This window comes from Eptatretus burgeri, chromosome 7, assembly GCF_056783735.1.
Source record: "Eptatretus burgeri isolate ZD-2024b chromosome 7, Ebu_testis_v1, whole genome shotgun sequence".
NCBI classification, from domain to species: Eukaryota; Metazoa; Chordata; class Myxini; order Myxiniformes; family Myxinidae; genus Eptatretus; species Eptatretus burgeri.
In genome coordinates, this window is record NC_140967.1 from 9,849,006 (window position 1) to 9,876,289 (window position 27,284).

The following is a 27,284-nucleotide window of genomic DNA, read 5'->3' on the forward strand; positions in this document are numbered from 1 at the left end:
AAGGTTTAATGAAAAATGTACTTTCAAAAAATAGCCACCAGGTAACTTTTCCCATGGAATTACCCATAATATAAGTACAATAGCTTTCAACTTAGGAGTTTGGAGTGATTTAATGCATTATTTGATTTAAAAAAAATTCCAAGATCTACTCTCACGGACGAATTAAAGTATATCAAAATTTCATTTTGGTTTTGAGGATCGGATATCGTCTGGACCAAATAAGTGTCGAAAGTTGGCATGAAATCCATATAATTTAAATAAATAACGAGTCTCAGAACTAAGCTGATATACCTACTTACTTTAAGCAAGCAAGGCTATGGTTCCTCCTTCTCCATATATACATACACAAAAATGCGAAATTTCCAAAGCATTAAACTTATCTTTTTCTACTGTTTGGAGAAATATATTGAGGAAACAAATGATTTAAGAATGTGCCAAAATTAACCAGCTTCATTGAGCGGATATGATTTAATGCATTACATTCCCCAGTCCTGAGAGGGACTGCTGATCCACAACGTCTGCCATATTTTCGGAGATTTCACGAGGTGCTACACATGGAATTAAAGCAAATCTGGTGAAAAACGGACGTTTCAAAATGAAGTTATAACATTTGCATGGATCGCGAGCGATGTACCATGTGACGCGTGCACAGACAAGCTGGCGACATGACGGATTTTCTCAAATGTATATTTCAAGGGCGATTAAACTTTGCGATGTCTCCAAGTTGTTCTACATTAAATATACGGTATGCAGCCACAGCCTGGCCAGCCATTCCTGATCAACCATTTCATTGGAGTGCTTGCTTCAGTGCTGAAGCCACTTGTCGAGCATTCTATAGTCGATTCTGAGCGTCTGACGTCATTCTGAGCGAATCGATCACTCCGTGCGGACTCCTTTGCTGCGCCCCGTCATCCAGAGCGAGTGGCTCGCGCCCCCGCATCCAGAGCGAGTGGCTCGCGCCCCCCCATCCAGAGCGAGTGGCTCGCGCCCCGACATCCAGAGAAAGTCGTTGTGAAATATCACCCAATTTCCGAGCCATTTGCCGGATTAACGTGTTTTCTAAATTACGGAGCCAAATATTTTTTTTCCACCCATTACACGCAGCTGTTGATGAAGATTAATGTTTGTGAACATATCCCTGAAACGTCTATATAAATACAACGTTGTTTTTCGGTGAAAGCAACTCAAGGTTTCTGAGTTGTATACAGCAAGTATTGTAGTCGGTAATCACAATGACTCCAACCTGCTGAATACTGAAAAATTGCCGATATCGGCCAAGCACTAATGCGTGTGTTTGTGTGCGTGTGTGCCTGTTGTTCCTTAAACATAACATATGCTCTCTGCTACACAAAATGAAAGACCTATTCTATTTTAAAATATCATGGCAGAGTATGAAACTGACCATCTGCAGGTGTCTCCTCCGGATTGCTTTCACTATCAGCTTCATAACCTTCCTCGCCACCATCGCAGGACTGGGTGAGAGAACTCTTCTGCCCAATGACTTCAATTGGTGCATCATCTTCATCCACATCGTCGTGCCACTTTTTGTCCCACTCCTGGAGCAAGGCCAGATCAGCCTCGTCATCCTGTAAACACAAAGACATGGCACGTCCCGAAAATCGAAATACCTGCACGAATCAAATACGTAGAATAACGAACAGGGCTTTGATCATATGGGTGCATTCTTTCTCTTCTGCGGTCATTCCAGGATACATATGGATACTGATCATGGACACGATACCCACACTTTCTCTACATTTCAGTCTGGCTGTTCAGTCATTGAAGCAATTCCATTTTAACTCCTCACCTGTTGTATCCTGTTCGTGCCCCCTCATTGTTACCCCACGCATGCAAAGCGAAAAGCAGGCTGAAGCAATCTGTGCACTCCGTCTTTCCATCCATCCACAAACGTCAGTTTAGAATCAAGGAACAATTTAATTTCAATTGATTGTTATATTTTGAACATGAATCGGGGAATCAACCTGTAGTTTAGCCTGTCGGACCCTGCTATTCGTGGGGGATACATTCCTGGAAAATGCCACACATGGCGAATCCACAAATGTCTGGGCATTTTTTCAGTGGGGAAAAAAAGAGGGATAGGTTCCCGGCGGTTGATTATTCATAAGGGAAAATAAAATAAAAAAAATCCAGTGAAAAACCACGAATACACCCGTGTAAACACATTAAAAAAAACCCACAAATCCGTGAAGCACAGGGCCGTGAATGGAGAAGCAGGTCGCATTTAATCAACCACGAATATGTGGGGTTCGCAAATAGCGGGCTCCAACAGTACTTTGGCTCTGAATTTGTCCCGATTGTACATGAGCAGAGAGTGAGATAATTTTGCTACTCTGTCTATCTTGCAATCAAACGAAATTGAAAATCATTCCAAACAGGAAATGTATTGTTTTTAAAGACATCATGAAGGACACAAACAAGCATGAAGAACTAATGTAACGTGTTAAAGAGGTGGTGTAAAAGACGCTGCATCAACAGCGGCAGATTACCTGTCCTACAAGTAGTCTTGCTCCAAGCATGCAACACGTTCTTCTGACACATACCTTTATTTGGGCGGTGTATAGGCAATCCGCCAGGCTGAACAGTTTGTTTTGCATCCCACTGATAAGCCGGATCGACATCCGGATCTGAACCAAAATCGAATCACCTTGTTCTTGTCACCGACCCAACTCATCCACAACTTAACACGCTATAACGCTATAACACGCTCACGCCCATTCTCACAATGGTGAAGAATCACTTACAAAATTAAAAAAAAAAAAATTTGTATCCAGATCCGGATTCGGATCTTCACCAAAATCGAAACAATTTGTCCTTGTCAGCCAAATCCGTCCACAACTTTTTCAGATATCGTGTTCACAGACAGACAGACAGACAGAAAGACAGACAGACAGAGAGGGGTGAAAACAATGTCCGTCCACCAAAAGAAAAGAAAAAAAAGTGGGACTTTACCTGATGATGGAAAGGTCTCAATGATGATCAAATTTCAAAACAACAATGAGGTACAACACAGTCAGGTGCCCATTTCACAGACTAGTACAACCGCTCCCTATGGGAGCAGAAGGAAGGGTCATGTTATTGTCCTCTCTGCTGGGGTATATAGATTACAGTAGATCAAGACTCGGGTCTATTAGTCTGTGGGAGACACGATAAGCATAAAATGCCTTAAGAACGTCGGGATTCCTCTCTTTCAGTTTCGTGTTAAACAGCAGTCGTGACTCGCAGAACAAACAGCAGTATTGATGTGTAATCAAACATATTTGTGGTTTGTAATTTTTTTTTTACTTCTGGGGGGGGGGGGTGTCCCACAAAACACTATATATACACATGCTAACACAGCGTTTGTCCAAAGAAGAAAAACCTCTTGGGGAGAGGGAATATTATTAGATTAAATAGTTTTATAATAACTAATATCAGGCTATTATCAATCATTAGTGCTGTCATTACTCTTATTATTTGAAGCGGTCTTGGAAAAACACCACCAGAAGCTATCGATACACCTTAACGTGGATTTCACCAAAGGCAGAAAACCTCCTTGGGGAGGGGGATAAAGTTGCTGCAGCCTCCATCATGTGACCCTTAGTCATCCAGTCAAGTTTGGTTGAGATTGGATAAGTAACAACCAAATGCATTGCTGCTATAAAGACGACAGACAGACAGACAGCAAATTGTGTAGTTTAGTAGGATATACCTCTCTGTAATTTCCACCCCACCAATCGTGATTGGTTAAGTCTTCAGGAAAGGCCACTGCCAGGAGAGCTTCATACAAGGGCCAAGCGATGGACGTGGAAAGCACATGGCTTTCCGTAAGTTGGCGTTGTACATCCTTCAGTAGCTCAGGCACAGAGCATACTGGCTGGGTGCCTTGAGAAACCTGCACTCGGTGAAAGGGTAACATTGTTGTCTACTCTTCAAAACCACCAACGAGAGAGTGTCCTTACAGGTTTAAGATGGAGAGGGCGAGGGATATTCCTGCTGTGTTTGAACTTGGACCCTGTGCCCACCCCACCCCACAACCTCCCCCCCTCCACTCCACCCAATCTTCCACCCATCCATTTTTACTCCAAATGTCCCTGTGCTGTGTCCTTCTACCCTGCTGGTGTTATGTACCCCAACTTTCTGCTGTGTTCTGTCTGTTCTGCTCTGTTATGTAGCTCCTCAACAAACCATGACTTTTTACACCAAATATATATTTTTAAATACAATAAAATAAAATCAATAAAGCGTTTATGATTTAAGCCTGGAATTGTGGTATTATTATGAGCCAAGTACTCAGACGAGAACTCCAAACCAGCTGATCTACAGGACGCAAATTTGAAAAGCAAGTGGAAGAATTATCATCACCTAGTCAACGGTTCACTCGATTATATTAATCGTTGTTTGTTTATTTTCGAAGCACAAAGATACAATGCTGCCTTAAAAAAACAAAATGAAGTAGAATCATTTGGGGAAAGTAAATGCTGGACAGGCTTACCTGCTCTATTGCAGTGTCTTCATGGAATGCAACTGCACTACTCTGTAGGCATATTGCTAGTAGGTTTTGAAGTAGGTTTACAGTGGCCAAAGTAAAGCCCTCGGACTTTGCAGTCTCGCATACAAAACCCCCTGCTACGCCCACAGAGCTTGTGACTACATCCGATGGGGTCGGAGATCGTTTCACGCTGCAGCACCTTGTGTCAACGAATGCTTCAGGCGTCTCATTTGTCATTGGCCTCTGGTCGTTTCTCGTCGATTCACAGCGTGAGCATGAATCCGGCTCACTCGTCATTAAGTCAACAGCTAGTTTTGATGGGCTGGTAGGGCTGATCGGTTTGTCGGAGAGAAGACACTCTGTGCTCGAAAGATCTGAGGATGCGTTTGTGATGTGCTGTTCATTCAACGACTTTAACAATGTTCTGGCATCAACACCACAAGGCTTTGAGGCCATCCGAGGTGGTAATCGCCAAAAGCTTGCCATAGCCAGTGACAATGCCTGACGGCAAATGTGGAAGGCACCAGATTGAAGGGAATGGCAACAGAAGGCCGCACTGGTCCTCGACAGCCTTGAACTTGTTCCCCAGAGATCAGATGCAAATCGCATACTGGTCTCACATGACGGAAGAGCTACATCAATGGGAGACATCAGTGCACTGCAGTTGTACAAGTCGCAACCCTGACTAGCCGCGGTGCTATCATAACCAGATGTGTCTTCAGAGTCGGGTGTTACGGTTGTCTTGTAGTCGCAGGAACGTTTCACTGTAATGCTGCCAACAGCAACTTTGAGAAAGCAATCAACAGCAGCATGATGTTGATCACTTCGCCACCACTTCCGTTCAAAATATGGTTTTTGTCGTCCAGGTTGCTGGCAGCCAATTCGGATATGCCGTCGCCGAGTTGCCAGGTCACACTGTGGAGAACAAAAATACATTCATCACTGCTACTGCTTATTTCCAGAGATCCACGGAGTAAATATAATGAAAGACACCATTAGTGAGGGCATGACATTACTCCAAGGTCACAATGTCAAAGCACACAGGTCATGGCCCTTCAAAATCACCAAATAAGGGTCAGACTGGGACAAGTGGGAGTGGTGTGTGTGTGCGTGCGTGGGACGGGGGGGGGGGGGGTTGTGAGGTAAGGAAAGTCCAAAAATAAATTTTGAAACGGAAAAGTAAACAAATGGAAAATAATTCATAAAAGTGTTTCTGCACCCAAAATAACCTTAATTGTTTGGGATAAAAACAAGAAGACGTTAATTGAGGTTTGCCAAAACGTGAGCTTCTCCTTCCCACAGTAGTTACCATACCTAGATTAACGTTCTGTCGATTCCATCCATTGTTCCACCTGTCCACCAACAAAGATCAACTCACCTTCACCAGGAAGACTAGTTCTTCATGCAAGCCTTGAGTCTTTCGAGCTACCCTTAATAATACACCACCTTGCATCTTAAATAAATGTTTTTCCCACAATGAATGAAGCAGAGAATATAACTACGAGAAATGTTTATCTACATTCCACAGCATGCTCGTACGACTTCATCTCACATTTTCACGCAAATCAACAGACTTGAGTCTTTTTGAGCAACCGATGGGGAATATGACATACTCTGGCATGTAAGCACAGCACTACCACTACATTTATTACCCCAACTATTCACACCTTTTTGTGGGGTTGGCAAAGGAAAGATTTAAGCTCAAGTCTTTCATGAACCAGTTTGACAGGCCTAACATTTGACTAAACGTGGCAGGAATTTGCAATTAGCTCAGTGTGCCAACGACAACTCACAGTCTTCACAGAGGACACTGCGGGATTTTTTTAACATCCACCAACTAACGTTAACAGACAAGACACCGAGCTTAACATCCACCCAAAGGGTGGCTGACTTTGGGTCTGAGGATCCTGAGTTTGAGTCCTGTTAGCCACTGAAATAACACCAGGTGGGGTTGACTCAGCCCGGCATCCTTCCCGAGAGCAGTGAAATGAGTACTAAAGTACTTCCTAAACAAACCACATGAAGAGGTTAAGTCACTCAAACTTTAGGGCTTTAGGGCTTTAGGGCGTGTGTCTGGGGCCCCGTCTTTAAGTAGTAAACTGTTAAGTGCCTTTGCTGTATATACTTGCATTTCTTATATTCGGTTTAGCTCTGCCTTTACGTGCTTCCCTAGTCCCCCCCCCCATTATTGTATAAATAAACCCCATTTGTTCAATGTTTCAGCTCGTTCATGTCCATTCCTTCATTGGCTGAGCTTGCTGCGTGTTGGAGAAATAGTAAAAGCGGTTACAGCTGTAAAGGGGACATTTGGACCGACGGGACTTTGGTGACCGTCCGCTCGGGTCACACACAGTTTGAGTACGCTAAGCGGCTCGTTCCGTACGGGTGCCGTCGAGGGTGTGAAGACTCGGTAGATCGCCACGTGGTCTCTCGGTATTTTGAAAATTGGCGAATAACCCTGTACCACGTGGTGGAAATATTGACCCTTCATGGTCCGAAAGGGACCCGTACTCTTCGGACTTTTCCGAAGAAGTATGATCTGAATTCCAGGCGATCGGTCGAGCCGACTCTGCAGCTCCATCTCGCGGTCGTGCTCGCGGCCGACGTCCGGCCCCGCAACAATATTACATATGACTTATCCATTACAAGTCCCTAATATAGGTATAAATCTAAGCCACTGAAACACATGGACCAAGGTTCTCTTAACACATTCTAGCTTTGGATCAGCCACCCTCACCCCCACACTTTCCATGTCATATTAGAACATGAAAGTTTATAAAACCAGAAACGTCCACGTGATGAAGATCATAAATCTTTACAACCTGCAGGGTGTCAAAACATCAACGTAATAACAGGTAGAAAACTTATTACCTGCTCACCCTCCATGCAAACTCACCTTTGTCTTCAACAGCCTTCAACCAATTACAATGATAACCACAAAATGTCAAACCTAATGACACATCAAAACAAGCTCCTTCAGCAACTCATGAATATATCCCTTTATTTCTGCAATTGTGCCAACAATTATCCTTGTAAATGACATGATATATTCCCATCATTAGCACAGGATGGCTGATTTACCTCCGCAGGCTGTGTGTGGTGTGGCATTGGAGGGGAGACATCAGGGACATCAGAACAATGGTTGCCATCCTGTTCTGTTCCAGGCTGTGGTTGTTTCTCCAAGATCAACAGAAGTGCCTGGAAGAGGACAAGCAATACGGGACGCACGGCCTCCATCGAAAGCAGATTCACCAACTGCGACAAGCCATTGCTGGCCAACAGCAGATCTAAAAGAGAACTGCACACAGGAAGACACCAATTTACCTCATTTTACATCTTCACAATTTGAACAACTTGCACGCTAAACTCAAATTCACTCATGAAACAACAGGATCAAAACATACTTCTGAGGTGCATGCTGTATAAGTTATCAGCTATCAGGAGGTAGCAAAATACGGCGGAGCAACAGAATTCTCGACACCCTGGACATGCTGCTTCTACTCTCCTAACAATGGATGGAAGCCCTCAATCTCAGACATGACATCGGGCAGTCTCTCTGGACACATCTCGAACATTTGATTCAGTCGTCTGTCGTCCCACCTTGATCTCCAAACTCTCTGCTTATGGCATCCAAAGCCACCTCATCTCATGGATCACGGACTTCATCCACTCCCATAGTCAGCCTCTCGCTCTTACTTCATGGGATCCTCTCAATGTCAAGGCTGAAGTGTGCCAAGGCCTTGTCTTGGGCCCAGTCTCATTCCTCATCTTCATCGATGATCTTTCTGATTCACTAGAAAATCCTGCCTATGTCTTTGCTAATGATTCCACCCTCTGAGTATCATCTCTCATCCTTCAGACAGGTAGATAGCAGCCCCTTCCCTCTCTGTAGACCTTGATAGAATCAAGATCTAGTCTATCACTTGGAATACGTCTTTCAACCATGACAAATCCCACACACTGACCTTCTCTCTCTGAAAAGACCATCTGGCAAACTCTCCCAGATTTCCAAACTTAAGAAAATTTCTGACAAACTTTCCAAACAAATTTGTAATTTTTTGAAGACTCAAAAATTTGGGCCTCACCATCAGCCATGATCTTTTTCGGAAGACCATATTTCCAAGATAGACTCCAAAGCCAGTTACCAACTGGGTATCCTTCACCATGCAAGGCCTTTCCTTGGACAATCTGAACTTTTGACAAATTGAAAACCTCAATTCCTAACCCTAACCGTAACAGCCTTAATTTGCAACTCCATAGAGTACTGCTCTCCTCTTTGGTCGAACACCCTGCCACACCTTTACCTTCTCGATGCAATCAAAAGCAAGGCCCTCAAAATAATTGGGATCTCATGCAATTAAGCTGAGCATCTAGGCCTGAGACAGGTTGATGGCCTCTGTATTCTACCACCTCCTTTTTGATGTTGCACCCTCTGCCCTCTTAGCTCTGTCCAGGTTTCCATAGGGCACACAGGGTCTGCCACTAACCCTCCTCATGGGAAGCTACCAAAATCTAGGCTCACTCATTTGTTTCTCTTTTTTTTCTTGCCTGTGGAACCAACTTCCAGTCTGTTCAGTCCCATTCTTTTCTCTAGGGCTTAAAGACATTTCATCATGACCTCAGGTCATCCCCCATACATACTCATAATTTCTGCTACCCCAAATGATCCCATTCCCAAAAACTCCTTTTTTTGTGATTATTGTAATTTTCTTCCCCTCTTCCTCACCCCTTTTCTTTTGGTAGCTGTCAGTTGCTTTGTTCCTTTTTTGTTTCATTCCCATCTTCCCTTTCCTCATGTTGGTGTTTCATTCAACTTGTGTGCAACTACTCCACCCCTATGTGTCCTTCTCCCCCCCCCCCCTTGATCTCATTCTCACTTATACTCCACTGTTGATGTCTCCCCTTTCCATCTTGTTTCCTTGCACTTTTCTCAAGCTCTTCCATGAGCATCGATTATATTATGTATGACCAAAATAAGTCAGTGGAGTGACACAACAGCATTTTCTAATACATTTCATTTTTGTTTTCTCATCAGTTGTTCATTGCAATAATCCTACCCCTTTTTCCCTCAAAATACAATATATTTTGGAAAATAACAAACATTATGCTATGGTGCCTCTACACTCCGGTGGCAGAGAGTCTGCGATTCAGCTATCTGGCATACTGGGAAGTAGGAATATTATGCTGGTACTTTGTGGAAGGAAATGGAGGCCAGACAACCTCCTATAGGCACTCAAAACTGGAATCAGTACCTATCATGCAGGAGGACCCGCAAGGTGTCGAGACAGGAGCAGAGAAGCCCAGGAGTAGAAATTCGCTGGAGAAACCCAGAGGTTTGTGCGCATATACACTGATCCTCTGATGGAATTGGGACAAGTTGACAAGCTGTTTCGGAACCATGTCGAAGCAACGGTGCCATAACATGTACGAAGACTTGCCGACGCAGCTCGCCACACCCATTTCGGGCTAAATAAGAAGCGTGGCGTACAACAAGCAGAGCCGTCAGAGGTCCAGCATCACCTAGAACTAGCCCAGTGTAGTTTTCAAGTATCTCCCAACGTCGACGAACCTGCTCTACATCTTTGAGGTCGGAGGAACTTGAAGCATATTCAGGAGAACAAAAAGTACACTGCTGTCCCACGTGGAGTTTGGTCTCGGTCTCAAGTCCCGACGCATGCCCCCCTAGCTGATCAAGCATCAAATGCGCCAGTACAGCAAGGGAATATTGCTGAAAGGCCCGGCCACCGGAGGTACCCACAGGACCAGAAATGCATTGAAACACAGGCCTCACAACTTCTCGAGGGTCCAAACAGCAGCAAATGCCCGCTTTGTGCACTGCCACCAACACGCGGCCTGCTACTTCAAGGCTGGTTGCCATGGAAGCCACAGAAAGACATCGAGCAGCAAATAAAGCAACACAACAATGCTCACGACTAACAGCATCATTAGCATCATCATCATCATCATCATCATCATCATCATAATCTTCTCCAACACCCAGCAATATTCTGTTACTGTTGAAGCTTTCCAAATCAAAAGGATTTGGTGAATGATTGGATTGCAAACCACAGCTAAAGGCTGGTTGTCCACTGAGGTCACTGTGGTGGTGCTCATGCACTGGACTTGTGGACTGTCTCAGTCGATGATGGTGTCTTTTACGGTGAGCATTAGCACCATACAAAGGAGAAGGACAAGCTCGATTAATTCGAGACTTTTTCACGGCTACAATTATAGCCGTAACATCTGCAATGAGCACCCGTATGTAAAAGCGAGCATCTCTCAACACAGGTGTTTGACAAACCTGTGGTAATGTTTGCCCAAAGGGAAGGAGCTTCTCCAAGCTTAACAAAGCTTCATGGTACAGCTTGAATCCATGGCCACTAACAAACTCCCTCAAGAATTCCATCGTCTGAGACAGGAAGAACGGGTTTGAGCCTGAAGCACACACAGCACTTAAGGTAATTTGTAATGTGCCATGTAGCAACTCGGGTCCAAGGAAGGCCTCATGATGACCAGTCGCCGCCACCCTGGTCCCGGTGTCAATTTCCACCTGTTTAGTTCGCAAGGCTTCCTCCTCAGTACATTTTGGTTTTGGTGAAAATGGAGAAGCAGGCAGCCGGTTTACCCGTTTCAGCTCAAGTTGAGTCGTCTTTGCAGCTTTCAATAGGTCAGAGGCTGCAGTTTGCAAAACCTCCATATTGCTTTCATCGTGATCTGAAAGCGACGAGCCTACAGTGGCGACTAAAATGCGCAAAATGCACCGAAGCAACATGCGCTGAATCAAAGATACTGACTCACCAGTCCAACCAGCTGCGAAAGCACCACCAGTTTCTTCACCAAGAGCACCCAAGAACCGCAACAATGAAGGTATTATTCCTACAGTCAAAGCTTGGCCTCGTTGACCGCTATGCACCAGATAACAAGAACTACACATCTTGTTCAAAAGAGACAACAGCACCCGGCAAAGCTCAAAAGGTGAGCCAGACGAGTTTAGCGGTTCGTTTGCATTCACCTTGTCAAGCTCACAAACAGGAGAATGTATCCTTTCAATAAAAGGTTGGCAGGTGTCACTGTCACTCACGTTCCAGGTACCAATCTCAACTGACCCTTCTTCTTCAAGTAAACCCTGTGATGATTTTGGAGGGCTAAAGTCCTCTGATGTGAGAGTCCAAGCCACAGCTAAGGGGGGAGGGCATGTGGGACGCTTCCAGCAGGTGGACATAATGGGAGGTGGACATTCCCCAGAACTCAGTTCTGAATCTGTTGAATTTTTCTTCGTGATACCAGGGCCAATTGCTCCTTTTCGCTGCCGCCGTGCCTTCCTGCCAGGTGCGTGATACGACTGCCCCAGAGACAAAGGCAACAGACCCGCTTTCCGTGCCAGGCCACCAGGTAGATGGCTTGACAAAGGTGAGGGGCGATTCGTTGCAGCAGCAAACAAACTCTCGTTCAGGGATGGCAAAATGAAATCTGGAACAACAAAACAAAATATTTAAGCGTTTCAACATATCCAACATTGTTCATTATCATGGAAAGTATTTCTGATACCATATGTTCATATCAGTTACATACCCAGAAGAGAGATTTATTGGTTCAAATAAATAAATAAATAAATAAATAAAAAGAGATTGAAATCAGACAAGTAGAGCATTCTTCAATGTATAGAATAATCCCACAAAGCACTTGCACTGCCATCTCACAAAAAGGCTGGCAGTGCTGTGTGCTTCAGCCCCCCCCCCGGCCATGGCCCCCACACCTCCCCCTCAACACCCCTTCCACCTCAATGAATGTGGGAAATGCAAATATTCAAAACAGACGTACCGACCTTAAACAAACAATCCAAAGCACACTCTCAGACATCACAACAGCCGATTCACAACACCACCAGCATCAGCAGCACACGTGTACACAATGAGAAAATTCCTTCCATCGGCAAAACCAGATTCATTTCCCTCTGGTGGTTTCTCGCAAACCTCGCTGAGCAAGTGCGAGAACTTTCAGGAAATGCCGCATCCAATTCATCGAGAAACCACGTTATGCGGGAGCCAGGAGGATTGGATGAGCCACCAGCAGATCACGAGGCAAGTGAATCACGAGACGAGCATTCCATCACATGTTGAGAAACCACATCAACTGGGAGCCTGAAGTATTGGATTAGCCACAGGCAGAACACAAGGCAAGTGAATCATGAGATAAGTATGCCATTGTGAGGATGGAGGAAATAATCCTTAAGAGTCCGTAAACACATGCAGGAGCGAAAATAGATGTCGTTTGCAAGTGAGGAATAAAAAAAACATGCAACAAAACTAAAGTGACAGCAAAATGTCCCAGTCTCAAACATCGACGATGCGTCAAAACCAAGGCACTCTCTTCTTCTCGTCTGCTTTTCATGCGAAGCGGAAACCGAGCAAGCAGTGGACACACGTGCGATTGCTCTTTTGAAAGTGTCATAATGTAAGCAGCAAACCTAATGCTTTAAACAAGATATACTCTGGACAGGAACAAAAGAAATCTCACTCAGGTGGAGCAGAGGGGAAACTCCACGACCAGGTGTACAGTTACTAAAGATTCAGTGCACCTATCGCGATGGGAAGTGGACAGTCAACTTCCCGTACAAAGAGGAAAAACAAAACAAGAACCCAAGTGGCAGCCTTTGAAGTCAATATTTATTTTCGCTTGGAGCACGACATTAAATGAAATGACCAAAGAAATGGACGCCCGCACGGCTTACCGTGGGACGATGCTTCTTCGACAGGTATCTTCCAGAGTAAGGGCAACAACGACAGCAGCAGGTTGAGCAAATCTTCTCTGCAGGTGATCTCCTGCACGTTCCCAAAACAGGGGGTAAGTCGGGAAGCAATAAGAGCCGTTACAACGAATGAATCGCGAACTGACCTTCACAAATGAGATAAATGGAGGGGGGGGGGAGAATGACTGTGCGGCTCAGATAAATCAACAATTGGCCAAAGAGTAAAATTTGAAAATGTCCACAGGAATTAATAATTAAATTGGTTCATGTCCGTCGATCCGGCTGTCTGTCTAAAAACGTCAGTATATGATCGAGGAACAACTTGATTTCAAAACGCAGCGGCTATTAAATCACCACTTCGAACACGTCACATTAGTTATTACCTCCACCACCGAAGGTGAAGGAGGTTATGTTTTCAGCCTTTACTGTGTGTTTGTTTGTGTGCAGGATATCTCAAAAAGTTGTGGACGGATCCGGATGGAATTTTGCGGACAGGTTTGTGGACAGGACTGACGCGTGACAAGGACGAACCAATTGTATTTTGGTGAAGATCCGGATACGGATCCAACTACTCTAAGTTTTAAAGCGATTCCTCACCATTGAGAGACAGGGCTAAACGAATATATAGCACGATATCTCAAAAAGTTGTGGACGGATTCGGATGAAACTTGGTGGACAGGTTGGGTGTGTCGCAAAGACTAATTGATTTGACTTTGGTGAATATCCGAATCAGGATCTGCATAAGAGAATTATTTAATTTACGAAGTGATTCTTCACCACTGAGAGATGGGTCCAAAAACGATATGTAGAATGATATTTGAAAAATGTGTTGTGCCCGATATGTTCTCTTGGATCAGGCGTTACGTGGCGGAGGTATGCGCTCCACCGAGTGCCCTTCATGACATCCTGAAATACAGTAAGTTTCCTGTTTGGAATGATTTTCAATTTTGTTTGACTGCCAGACAAGGAGCAGAGTGGAAAAAAAAAAATTTGGCCCATCTCACTCCTCTCCATGCAAGTGGACAAATTCAGAGCCAAGGTACAGTACTGCGAGACGACAGGTTCGTTTTCCGAAGTGTTCAAAATATAACATTCCAATCAAATCAAGTTGTTCTTTCATCGTAAACTGATGTCTGCAGACAGAATGACAGACAGACAGAAGTGAACCAATTGCTTAACCCTGATATTCCTTTCGTGCACACAGGGCAACAACAACGCCACGACACGGTTAAGCTTGAAGCACAGCTCGCCGGAATGCCGTGTCGTCATGCAGCACGACGAACTCTGACAAAAGTCTACTTTTGAGCGAGCCGAACGGAATAAAAGGAGGGGTTGTCAGTAAATTTAAATGGTGTTAGCAGGTCTGACAATGTTTGGTGATGATGCACAAAGTGGTGAGAGAAGACAGCAAACCGAACGGTATTATTTACATGTATGACAACAACAAATCAAAGTTTAAATAGGCAACACCGTGGTCTTAGTTGTTCGTGTTATCAGGAAGAACTCACAACATCACACTGCAGTGAATGATTGACGTGTATCGAAAGTGACACGATAACTTTGTAATCTCAACCGTTTGACATACGGCACGACGCCACACCGAGTTAAATGCTTAGCCAAACCGCCGTTCCGTGTAATGACAAAAACAAAAACATTTCACATTACATCTGTTAACAACTGCTTCACTGAAGTAAAGAGCAACAGATTTCAAGGACAAGATAAGAGAAAACGCTTCAAGCCCAATAAGCTGCAACCATAACCTCCAAATACAAGATACTGCCGATACTACAATGATTACTACGGCCCTATTTATTCCCACCACATTGTGGGCTCGACGTTTTTGGCCCAAGTCTTTCATGAACCGAATGGCCAGGCATGGCGGCTGATTGAAGATGCAGGAATTTTGGAATTCGCTCTCGGTGCCAGCGATAACGCGCATACTCTTAAAGAAAGACTCCAACTGGATATTTGTCCATTGAACCCATAACGACCTACAGAATCCACCAAATATGTGATTCAAGTCATGCAAACCTTTCTGGAGCTCTGCAAATGCTTCGAGTAATGTGGGGTTCAACACAAATGGCAAATGGCTCAATCTCTGGACAGACCACATTGCTAAGAAAGACCTGGTGAGTGATCCGACAGAAGAGCCTCTATTTGATTGGATCTATAATGTCCAACAATGACCAGTGCTGACAGACAGGTCCTCCAAATCAACGTTCTTCCGATGGACGGCGCCCACATTGATGCCTCTTCCGACATGCAAAATACCAGGGTCGGGATTCAAACTCAGGCTAGACAGCGCAAAGCACACGGACGTGAGTGTGCATAGCTCGAGACTAAACAGGTAGAGAACGGTCGCCTAAATCACCTTATCAAAAGTCGCGTCCTGCACGAACAATTGGCCACGGATGAGAGACGCGCCACCAGAGCAGCGCAGCTCAACTGTCCGCAAGTTTGGAAGATCGGGCAACCGGTTTACTTCAACACAGGTTCACAGTCACTTGCTGCTTTGTGCCGACCAATATGGGTGCCAGCCGATGGTGATGCAGACGACGTCATTTCACACCTGCTCGCTGCTTGGCTGAACCGTACCGCACGGTGATAAATGACCGTCACACAGTGGTGCCAATTAAAATTCAAACAGCAAAGGGTATAAACATTGTTATTTACCAAACTGTCAGCCAGGCTGGACTTGGCCTCTTACTTTGCTGCTCTTACTTCGGGTCAACGAGACCTCTCACAGGAATTCTATAATCAAACCAAAAAAAAAAAAAAAACACAACTGTGTTGCTACATACTAATGAGATATTCGGACGAGAACATTGCTCGAGTCAAATATGAAGTCCACAGAGTAACGCTTCAAAAGCAACACGATGTAGTACAGGCAATAAAAGGAACAGTCATGCAGGAGGAGGCCATTTGACACATCATGCCTGTGCTACAACAACACCCTATTAATCCAACCGATCAGTGTATCGACTCAATTTCTCTGGAGGGATGGGGAGGAGGCATGGGGATGAGAACAGTGGGGGCAGGCAAGGGTTCCAAATGTCATGCATGACGCAATTACAAATATCCATGAGACACGAATAAAGACATGCTTAGTGGAGCAGGTTGCAGCATGAACATGGTTTTCACAAACTCGGAATGCATTATTTAAGACAGGCCAACTACATCACTCGACTGAGCTGCACGACAAACGAATAAATATTGGTCAAGTCTGAAAGAAGGTATATTAACATTTTAGGTGGCATGTTCTTTTCCCAGGTGATTCGACAATCTACCTTGATGGATGTGTTCGAGTCTGGAGACAAGGTAGAGAGCCATTTACTAGTTTCGTGCCATCAGACAGCACGATCGGTTTGGTAGGGGCACCTTCATGGAATGGGCTGACATTCAAGTCGGCCAGAGAACCCATCCTGTTATCATTGGGAGGGTTGCTATGACTGTTGCCAGATACAGGGATGATGTCATTGCACCCGTAGTCATCCCTCTGGCCACACAGCAAGGTCAAAGCTTAATCTTGTCAAAACTGCATTTCAGGATCACTTATCACTTGCATGGACAGGCCTGTGCACTCTGCAGATGTAAAAACCGATTGAACATGCTTGGCACATCGGAGGGAGGCGTGTCTGTGGTTGCAAAGTCCACCCATAACGGCTCGATCGGCGACAAGTGACCCTGGTAGGGGTATTTTTCTACCGATGTAAAAATGTTAGATAATTTGTAGACAGGCTTCGTTGACAATTTGCACTCATTTCAAACGGTCATGTCATGTCCTGATAAAAACTTAACTTTGGTTTTTGTTTTTTTTGTATACATAGTCGAGGTTTGGGGAAGAGCTTGGACACTGAACGGATCAGGGCTTAACAGACGGACACAGGGTGTGAAACACACAAACATGGGGTGGACAAGATGGACACATAAGGAAACTACAAGAAGAGAAAACTGGAAAATTGGAAGAGAGATTTGGAGGGCTTAAACGAGAGTGGAAAAAATCATGGTTTTTGGATTGTTGACAATCTGAGAAGGTGGTGAACAGCTGTCTTGAAGACCTGGAGGGAAGAATGAGATTGAAGATGATGTGTAAGTTGATTCCACAGGTGGGGGGGGGGGATTTGTGATCCACTGATCCTGGATTTAGAAAATTTCACTAGAAGTGGATTGATGGTGGACCATGTGAGCCCTACAGAAATGTGGGTGGGGGCAAAGCATGGAAATAACAAAAGGTGCAAGATCAGAAGGGAGGCGGGAGAAGAGACAGACCACCAACCTGTCTGTGACGGTGAAGTGATAATCCGTACACTCAGCTTTAACACGGGAGATTCCAATGATCTTGAAGGCCTTGGTTTCCAGGGTGTCAAACTGAGAAAAAATATGGGAGGCAGGAGAGTCAGCCCAGAGGGGAGAACGGTGCACCATCAAGCTGCAGATGAAGGACTTGTAGGTGGATAGGAGTTCAGGTGTGCCAAGGATGAGCTTCGTATGACGGAGGATGCCCAGTTGGCAGCTGGCTTTGGAGGCCAACTTTGAAATGTGGTTTGCCCAAGTAAGATCACGGCTGAAAGTGAGACCCAGGAGTTTGAATGACTGAAGTTCATCAAGAGGATTGTTAAGAAAGTAGAAAGGAGTGTTTGCCGGACGGTCCTTTCGGAGAGAGAAAGTGAGAGTGCGGGATTTGTCAGGATCAAAAGACATATGCCAAGTGTTAGACCAGCTTGTGATTTCATTTTTCAAGGTTTGAAGAAACGGAACAGGCTCCACTGACATAATGCTTGTTTTTGGTGTGCAGATCAATGTGTTGGTCCTCTTCAAATGAAATATACCGTAAAACCTGACAAACCTCAAAACCCCTCATTGCCAAATTCACTTGTGGATATATCCATCCATTGGGACCATACTCTGTGCAGAGCGTTGGTGCTGCCGAAGTGGTCTCCTTGGCTATTGAGCACAATCCTGGACGGGTCGCCACTCCGACACAGTGTACCAGCATGCTGGCACTCATTTTGCTGACCTCGGAAGGATGACAGGCAGAGTCAACCCCACCTGGTATTAATTCAACAGCTGGATTCTCGGATCCAAAGCCCACCACCCTCAGCATTTTTCCAACACCAGGCATATATGCACTGGAAAATGTTTAAATACACTGGAAAATGCTGGCATAATCAACAGACCCACACAGTGAGGTGAAGGGGGGAAAGGTGGACACCAACACGAGGATGCCTACATCATGCGTATTGCAATATAAATGTGACCCGCTCACATTTTCAGACACAGATTAGTGATGTCTGTTTAGCATGTTTGGCCAGACAGGAGTTTGCTTGTCGCGTGTCAGTGACGTTTTGTCACAAGTCTGCAATCGCTTTTCAATTTCAGCGAAATTGTGAGAATCACAGAGCGGAGAATGCAACAGCACACCCATCTCAAGATTTCATAAACAACAACAGCCTCAGAAAGTCCACTTCCACTGGTGGCCTTAATCAGATATAATTAATTTTACTCTTCAAACAGATACTCTGCTTACGAGTGACCTCGTGGCAAGGAGAATGCATTCTCGCGAAACAATGTTTTTTGGTCGCACCATATGGGTCAGAGGCAAATGACCTTCCTGTCACGCATGATGACAATTTCATAAGAAACTAGAACAGCACTCGGCAGAGTGCGTACTTCCGCCAGGCTGAGTAGTTTACCTTTTGTATCCCACCGATAGGCCAAATCTGCATCCAGATCTTAACCAAAATCTAACCAGTTATTCTTGTCAACTACTCAACCTGTCCAAGTTTCATCCGAAAGCATCCATAACTTTTGAAATATTTTGCTCGATATCATTTTTGGCTCGATCTCTCAATGGTGAAGAATCACTTAAAAATTCTCTGAGCCGGATCCGTCCACAACTTTTTGAGATATCCTGCACACAAACAGACAGGGGTGAAAACATCACCTTCCACCTTCAGTGGCGGAGGTAAAAAAAAAAAAAAAAGTAGTTAGACAAGCTATATGCGGGATACGGAACTTGTGTGCAGAGCTTGGCCGGCTGTAAGCTGACTCATTAGACTGCTGCAATTGCTTCTCCATCAACATAATTTTAAACAAAACAGTTTCATTTCATGCTGCCCTGTACAGTACTACAGGAGTGAAAGTCAATGTGAAAAATGTGTTGAGAGAACCAAGATATAACAAGGCAAACAATTAAAATAAAAAATGAAAAAGTGAAAACGAGAACGGCACTCGGTAGAGAGCATATCTCTGCCAGACTGAACAGTTTACATGTTGTGTCCCCCTGAGAGGCCAGATCTGTCATCTAACCAACTCCTCCACCAAGTTTTGTAATAATCCATCCACAACTTTCTTAAAGATATCATGTCATTTATCATTTTTGGCCACATTTCTCAATGGTGAAGAATCACTTTCAAAAAAAAATTTTTTTTGTCATATCCGTATGTAGATCTTCACCAAAATCTAATCATTTATCCCTCGTCATTCACACAACCTGTCCACCAAATCTGTCAATAACTTTGTGAGATATCTTGTTCACAGACATACAGACAAAGATACACATTGTGCTTCGTACGATACTTGCAAAATCCTCCTCCTCCTCCTCACCCCCCCCCCCACCGCAAAAAAGTTGCCATGGGTTCACATCAAATTATCCATTTCATTGAGATAAAAAATGACGATCTCAATCAAATACCGGGTTAATCGGATGAAAATTGATTATCTTTCAGATGAAAATATATTTCATAAAGTTGACCTGAAGACGACATCAAAAATAAAAGAATAACCATTAAAACTAGCCGAAACCCCGTCACAGGCGGATTCCGTTCCATGAGCCCAATATGAGAACCAGTGGCGGCTCTTGTAAGAGCCGGATCACAGTCGATGTACTCCATGGCGTTACCTAATTAGGCCTACAAAACGTCCTGTACACGACATTTTTAGTGTACACTACTCCTTGTGAAGAAGTCCCTTGATTTGTGCACGTGTCTACTTTGACGTACAAACACCGTGTCAAAACTTCTCAGGTCACAGTACCGAGAAAAACGTGACACGACCTGGAGGAGGAGCACAAAATTGGTCCTTCAGTATTAATATATAGAATAGATGCGTCAGAGTTGAAGGTTGACTGTTGCCACTATATGCGATGCACTCTTACAGGTACGAAGTTTCTTTCAGTCCAGGTCACAGTACCGAGAAAAACGTGACGGGACCGCTAGGAGCACAAAATTGGTCCTTCAGTATTAATATGTAGATGATGCAACGTGCAATTATTATTCAAATTTGAAGTCAATGGGAGCTAAATGACGATTTTAGAAATCCCAACCTTGAATTGACCTTTGGGCCTCAAAAATAAATCAAACAGCCATGTCAACGATGCAATATGCAAATACTATTATAAGCCTGTCAAAAATGACTGCTTTTTATTGGAAACGAGACGACCTGTGAACCAGTTGGGTTCCTGTTGTGACAACGGTTGATAAAAAAATCATTTCAAAAAAAAGAAAAGAAAGATAGCTCCAGCGAACTATACCGTTGAGGTTGTTTGCATTGATCAAATAATCCCGAAGAGTACTTGACTGAATCGGGAATTGATTTTTTAATATTTTTTTTTCGTTGCCCGATTTGAACGATACTTGATATTGCGCGTCAATGTGACAAAAAAAAAAGGAGAAAAGAAGGTTGAAGAAATTATTGTGCGTAATCTTCGAAACACAATTTTATTTATTAATGAAAATGGAAGTATTAGATAAAATGGTGATGTTTATTTTATGCTTAAAAATAAATTGTTCTTTGTCTGCACTAAATGTTTGAGATTTAAAAATAAATCATTTCAAGAAAAAAATAAAAGATAGCTCCAGCGAACTATACCGCTGAGGTTGTTTGCATTTATCAAATAATCCTGATGAGTACTTGACTGAATCAGGAATCGATTTTTTAATAATTTTTTCGTTGCCCGATTTGAACGAAACTTGATACTGCACACCGCAGGAGAATGGCGAGTAAGGTGGCCCCAATATTTTTGTGCTATCGTGTACCGTTTTGGCTGTATTTCAGGAACATACATACATACATACAAGATGAGAGTTTTAGTAATATATAGATAAATATTCAAGGAGACTGGAAGATGTGATGTTTTCAGCAAGAAAAAGCCTTATTTTAAAAACACTACATGTACAAATGTGAGGCTATTTTCTTCATCTTCTACGATGTTTCATTTTGACGGTACAGCCTCGTGAGCATGCCAAAGTCTGAAGCCTCGGCCTATCGTCAGGTGTGCTTCCAACTTCCTCATTTATTAGACATCCTCCAGATGTAAATGAACACTTGTTTTACTCTGCACATGTTGCACATCAAGTGCAGTGAATTTCACCTCCCTGCGCCTTGTATTTGTTGTTATTTTTAAAACGCTTCTGTACACCAAACTTGAGACCCAGTTGCAAGTCATCATATACATTTTCAATAGAAGAGACATAATTACACTTTTATGAAAAACGTTTTTTTGAGTCGTTTTTACCCTGAAAAATAGACCATTGTGAACACACAGTCGTGTTAAAAGATTGGCTGTTAAACCCCTTATAAAGTAGTCTTTAGGTAGGGGGACAAACAAATACACAAACACACATTGTGTTTTACATCGAGAGATTATTCAAATTTCACGTCTGGTTGGTGTTGGCTTAACGATTAACGTGGCTGTCTTAAGAGCCAAAGGTCTTGAGTTCAAGCCCCTGTAAGGCCATTGAATTAACACCAGGTAAATGATTCAGCCTGTCATCCTACCAAGGTCGGCAAAATCAGTACCAGCATGCTGGTAACAGGTTCGGCAAAATGAGTACCAGCACAGCTGTGCCCCCAGAAAATTATGCAGCCAAACAGTCACAGGATGCGTATTGTTACGGATGTGGAAACCATTTGCATTCAACATGCAGGTCCCAAAAGTCAGTTATCCCGTTAAGTACATGTGTAGTCAGATCCCTTTCCTTTTGTCTAGTGGGAGAATCAAAAACGTGCATTGCGACTTCTTTCAGTTAGGTTATTAAATCTTTACATCTAACAACAAACAAGCATGACCCCTCGGCCCGTCATGATCCACCGCCAACCGACTGCACCACCAACGTACCTTTGCAGCGTTATACTGTTACTCATCAAGTTTGAACCCGCGTGGAAAGAGCGGTTGGGGTTTCCTGGCAGGGGCAAGGCCCCACCCCGGAAAGGTGGGCCGTAGGACGCTGTCCAATGAGGGGCGGACAGCGAGGCGTTTTTCGCCAAGAGCACCTCCCCATGGTAGGAGGAGAGATATCTCTGAGACTCTCTGAGTAAGGAGGTGTTTTCACGGTGGTTGGGTGAGGAGTTTTTCACAGTGGCTGTGAGCAGTCTGGTTCGTTATTCACAGTGGCTGTTACGGGGAGAGGAGTTCTGTGGACCCTGACTATTCTCCACGCGAGCTCTGCCACGAGCCACGAGTCCCACACGTGCGACTGGGACCAAACCGACGACCTTTGGCAGGTGCCGCACTATAGAGCACGCTTTCCCTCCGACGACCAGGTACCCACCGAACTCTGACCCCCAGCTAGTCTCTCTTCATGGCTGCGAGGGTCAAATAAAGACTCTGGGGTTTCTTTTCTTTTTGTGTGTGTGTCTGCGTGTGGGCCCGTCTTTAAGTAGAACTGAGTAAGTGTTTTTGCTTATTGCAAATATTTCCCTGCTTGCATATTCGTGCCAAGTCTTGCCTTTGTCTTTATTTTACTGTTAATAAATTTGTTAGAAATGTTCCCAGTCCATTTCTGTCCCTTCTTACATTGGTCTAGCATGGTCCGGGTCTGAGTATAAGCGGGGTTTCATCCCCAGAAATCGGTCTATCATAGCCGGCACGGCTTTGGCAATTTCCGCTCGGCTTCACCCGAACCGGAGTTGGTAGTCGGTAGTTGGAACTCTACCGCAGTCGGTAGAGTGACCCGCTTCGAGCAAGACATGCCGAGGCGTGGTTTCCCCGGTAGTCGAAATCGCGTAGTTAATTAAGTAACTTGATTCGAGACAGGAGGACCCTACGCCACGCAGTTGAGGTATTGGCGTCCACGGTTGGTTCAGCAACACGCCAGCTCACGGAATTATCCGGAGCAATGGCCTACAATTCTGGTGAGTCTGGTGGAGAAGACATAGTTTCCCCCACCTAGCGGTCGTTTTCGCCGCCGACCCCCAGCACGCAACAATAAAAAAAAAATAAAAATAAATCAAATTTCAAGTTAATTGGATGAAAATTGACAATTTTTCAGATAACAATTGATGTTAGAAGTTTGACCGAGAGTTGACCTTTGACCTTAAAAATAGTTTCCCAATTCACTGACACACTATGCAATTGCTGTCTAATTTTCAAGTCAATCGGATTAAAAAAAAATGATTTTAGAAATTAAACTTCAAGCTGACCGATGACCTCAAAATCTGATTCCATTTTCATCTGTGACTACCTTTCAGGTGAGGTAAACTTCGTAAGGTTTCATGACAAACAGATTAGAATTGTGACCTGCAGCCGATTGATTGACAAACAGACGAACAAACAAGAAAGATGTCGTGCATAGCACAATACTTGCGAAATCCATAAAACAAATTGACCTTAAAAATAATTGGCGGTTGAATTAATGGACAAAATATGCAAATCCTCTTCAAATTTCAAGTCAATCGGATGAAAATTGAGGATTTTCGAAATCGCACCGAAGTTGTTGACCTTTTGGCCTATGTTGACCTCAAAAAACAATTGGTGGTTGAATGTATTGACCCGATATGCAAATCCTGTTCAAATTTATAGTCAATTGGATTTAAATTGAGAATTTTAGAAAGACAAAGTTGTTGACCTTTTGACCTCAAAAACAATAGGCTTCTTGCTCAAGATGAACTTTACCATGTAGTGAAGCTTTGTGAAGATCGGTTTAAAACTGGGACATGTAGGACTTCTGGGTTTGCGGTTGGTGCGGTTGAAAAACATGGTGCGGTTGCAAGGAGTTGAGGTGGGGAAGGTGGATTGGTTTAAATACTTGGGATCAACTGTCCAAAGTAACGGAGAGTGTGGGAGAGAAGTGAAAAAGAGAGTGCAGGCAGGATGGAGTGGGTGGAGAAGAGTTGCAGGAGTGATTTGTGACAGAAGGGTAGCTGCAAGAGTGAAGGGGAAAGTATATAAGACGGGAGTGAGACCAGCTATGTTGTGTGGTTTGGAGGCGGTGGCACTAACAAAAAGACAGGAAGCGGAGCTGAATGTGGCAGAGTTAAAGATGCTGCGATTCTCGTTGGGAGTGACGAGGATGGACAGGATAAGAAATGAGTACATTAGAGGGACAGCACAGGTAGGACGGTTTGGAGACAAAGTGAGAGAAGCGAGATTGAGATGGTTTGGACATGTGCACAGAAGGGAAGCGGAGTATATCGGGAGAAGGATGTTGAAGATGGAGCCACCAGGCAGGAGAAGAGGAAGGCCAAAGAAGAGGTTCATGGATACGGTGAGGGCGGATATGCGGGTGGTTGGAGTGTCAATGGAAGATGTGGAGGATAGAGCGAAATGGAGACGGTTGATCCGCTGTGGCGACCCCTAACGGGAGCAAGCCGAAAGAGGAAGAAGAGAGTAGGACTTCTGGGAGCTTGTACATGTTGCTGCGTTTGAGCCTGGGGAGTCACAGCTGAAATCTTTCTATCTGGGTTCTTCCCAACATCTTTGGTCCTTTCACACTTCTTTCTAAAAAATTTTTTTTTCACAATTCTCTTAATCCATTCTAATTCTTGCTTTTTCTTCTCCTTCACTCTATTACCCTCATTTCTTATTTATCTCTCAAAGAAGTGAATTATTGCAGGAATTTTTCTGTAAGGCACACTTAGCTGCGCCTGGATGGGTTTGAGGGTTGTGGTGTTGTGGCTGAAACCCCAATCCTATCCAGGTTCCTCCTGATGACTCCATCTTTTCTCTTTACTTCTTCGGGTTCCTTCTTGGTCTTCCGTTTCAATACAAACAGACAGACAGAATAATGCACAAGACTAACCAAAATACTTGAAAAATCTTCGATTTTCATAAGTAACAGACAAAAAAAACCAGACAGGCAAACAGACGTGAGAACATAACTTCCATCCACCTTAGGTGGTGGAGATAATGAAAGGAGGAAATAATGGCATTAAAAGAAAAAGTTGAAGAGGTTAAATTAATGTCGATTTCCATAACGATCAACAATGAACATAATCAATAGCAGGAATAGCCATAACAAATGAAAGACTCACCTTATCTGGGAGGGCATCGAGACTGCTGAGAAGCAGAGAACCTCGACCTTGCAGCAAGTAGGAAGTTAATGCAGCCATTCGTCCATCCTCTGGCTCAATCCCCACACCCGAGACTTCAACGACCTCAGGAGACTCCGAGTGCGTTTGCTCAGACCTTTGTTCCACAAAGTCACAGCACAGGTGGTGGATAGAAGTGATAAGTTCACGTGCCAGCACGTTGCAAGATCCAAGGCTCATCATTGAACTGTGTGGAAAGAAAGACATCATTGGCAAGAATAATCATGGACTACAAACAAAAAGTAAACAAGCAAACTGCTTTTCAGTTTTAACTGGCAAATATGGGGGCAAACCTGCAAAGCTTGCCGTCCACACACACCCCCCTCCCCCACCCCCACCCTCCATGTCACGACTACCATGAGCACCAACAGCTGGATCACACTTGGCCGATGAGTCAGTCAAAATCACCGCTGTAAGGAGCACCCCAATTGTCTTTCACTTGGTGTACCACACCTTGACCCCAAACTGATTTACATGCCATTGAGCCCCGATTTAATTAGTATTTCGGTGAGTGGGTGTTAACCTGACTTTTTTTTCAGGTTCAGGTTTTTGTTGCGTTCACAATCATCTGAATCCAGAAAATTGCAGAACGATGCAAAACTCAGCTTGGCTGTACATGTTTGGCATGCAGAATGTAACATCATCAATTTTGTAATGTAAACATTTCCGTAGGGTCGTGAACAAAATTTTGATGTCACTTTTAATAATTCATGAGCAGTGAGAAATGGCAGGCGAGAGATACACCACACTCCAAACAACATGGCTCACACATGATGACGTCATTGTATGCATTACCATTGCATACCAAGCCTTTGCGTGGCCTTTAAATTTAGTGTGGGGCAAATGCATGTCCTTGTTACCGCCTTGACCCTCGCTCTTCCTTCTGCTCCCGTTTTCTGATTGGTTAGAAGTGAGATTGCCCGGCATTTCTCACATCATGAGTCCCATAATCATTTTGGATATCGAGGTCATTGTTGTCAAACTGATAATTTTTCCATCAGGCTCGATCAATACGTATCTGCATTTATTGCTCCATAAAACCCGATTCTGCATCGCTAAGCCTCAGGATACCAATTTGTTGGAGCCCATCGAGGTGGAGATCACGTACAGATACTCAATGTGGAATTCCATGAGAGTAGAGGCTTCAGAAACCCTATTCAAACTATCGTGATTTACCAATCACTAACCAAAATATTTTGTCACTTCATAAGAGTAATGCCTCAAAAATCTCTTCCTTCTGATGATCATCCGTTTATCCACGGTCAGGGTTTGCGTTGCCAGTAGTTTTCCTCTTTATGACAATATTCCCCATGGTTAGGAATGGTTGAAACTGCCTCAGTCGGCATTCGTGTGAAGCACAAGGCTGTGGGGTTGCATTGTTGGCTGAGGGTGTGGCTGTGCCACTGATGCAATGCCCTCTGCAGGTTAGGGAAGGAATTCGGAATATGTTCAGGGTGCCGGCGATAGCTCGCCTAATCCTCGCGAAGGACACCGTGGGATCTTTAACCCTTAAAACCCGAGCAGCCGGTTTATCAGCCGCTATTCAAACCTCAATATACCTGAACGGCCAGATTTTTCTCAAGGGAGCCCAGGGTGGGGCAGCCGAAAGTCCAAAGGGTTAACATCCACCGAGGAATGCTGGCAGTTGGAATTCACGTTTCACGTCCATCCAAGAGACGGCACCCACATTGATGAGACACCCTGCCCATCTCAGTGAAGGTGCCCACTTTCTAACAG

At 44.2% G+C, this 27,284-nt stretch overlaps 1 protein-coding gene across 7 annotated transcripts in view; it reads right to left on the reverse strand.

Moving 5' to 3' along the window:
* LYST (lysosomal trafficking regulator) overlaps nucleotides 1-27,284 on the reverse strand; it is a 346,449-nt gene that overhangs the window by 254,652 nt on the left and 64,513 nt on the right. For 6 of the 7 annotated variants that reach the window (XM_085887393.1, XM_085887392.1, XM_085887391.1 and 3 more), the window contains 7 exons: nucleotides 25,491-25,734; nucleotides 13,221-13,311; nucleotides 9,742-11,959; nucleotides 7,571-7,787; nucleotides 4,493-5,404; nucleotides 3,710-3,892; nucleotides 1,403-1,586 (listed from right to left, as the gene is read on the reverse strand). In XM_085887393.1, the coding sequence (XP_085743519.1) occupies nucleotides 1,403-1,586; nucleotides 3,710-3,892; nucleotides 4,493-5,404; nucleotides 7,571-7,787; nucleotides 9,742-11,959; nucleotides 13,221-13,311; nucleotides 25,491-25,730 (4,045 nt within the window). In that variant the 5' untranslated portion in view covers nucleotides 25,731-25,734. Of the gene's footprint in view, nucleotides 1-1,402; nucleotides 1,587-3,709; nucleotides 3,893-4,492; nucleotides 5,405-7,570; nucleotides 7,788-9,741; nucleotides 11,960-13,220; nucleotides 13,312-25,490; nucleotides 25,735-27,284 lie in introns of those variants that run through there. The other variant, XM_085887396.1, reaches the window with a different exon arrangement.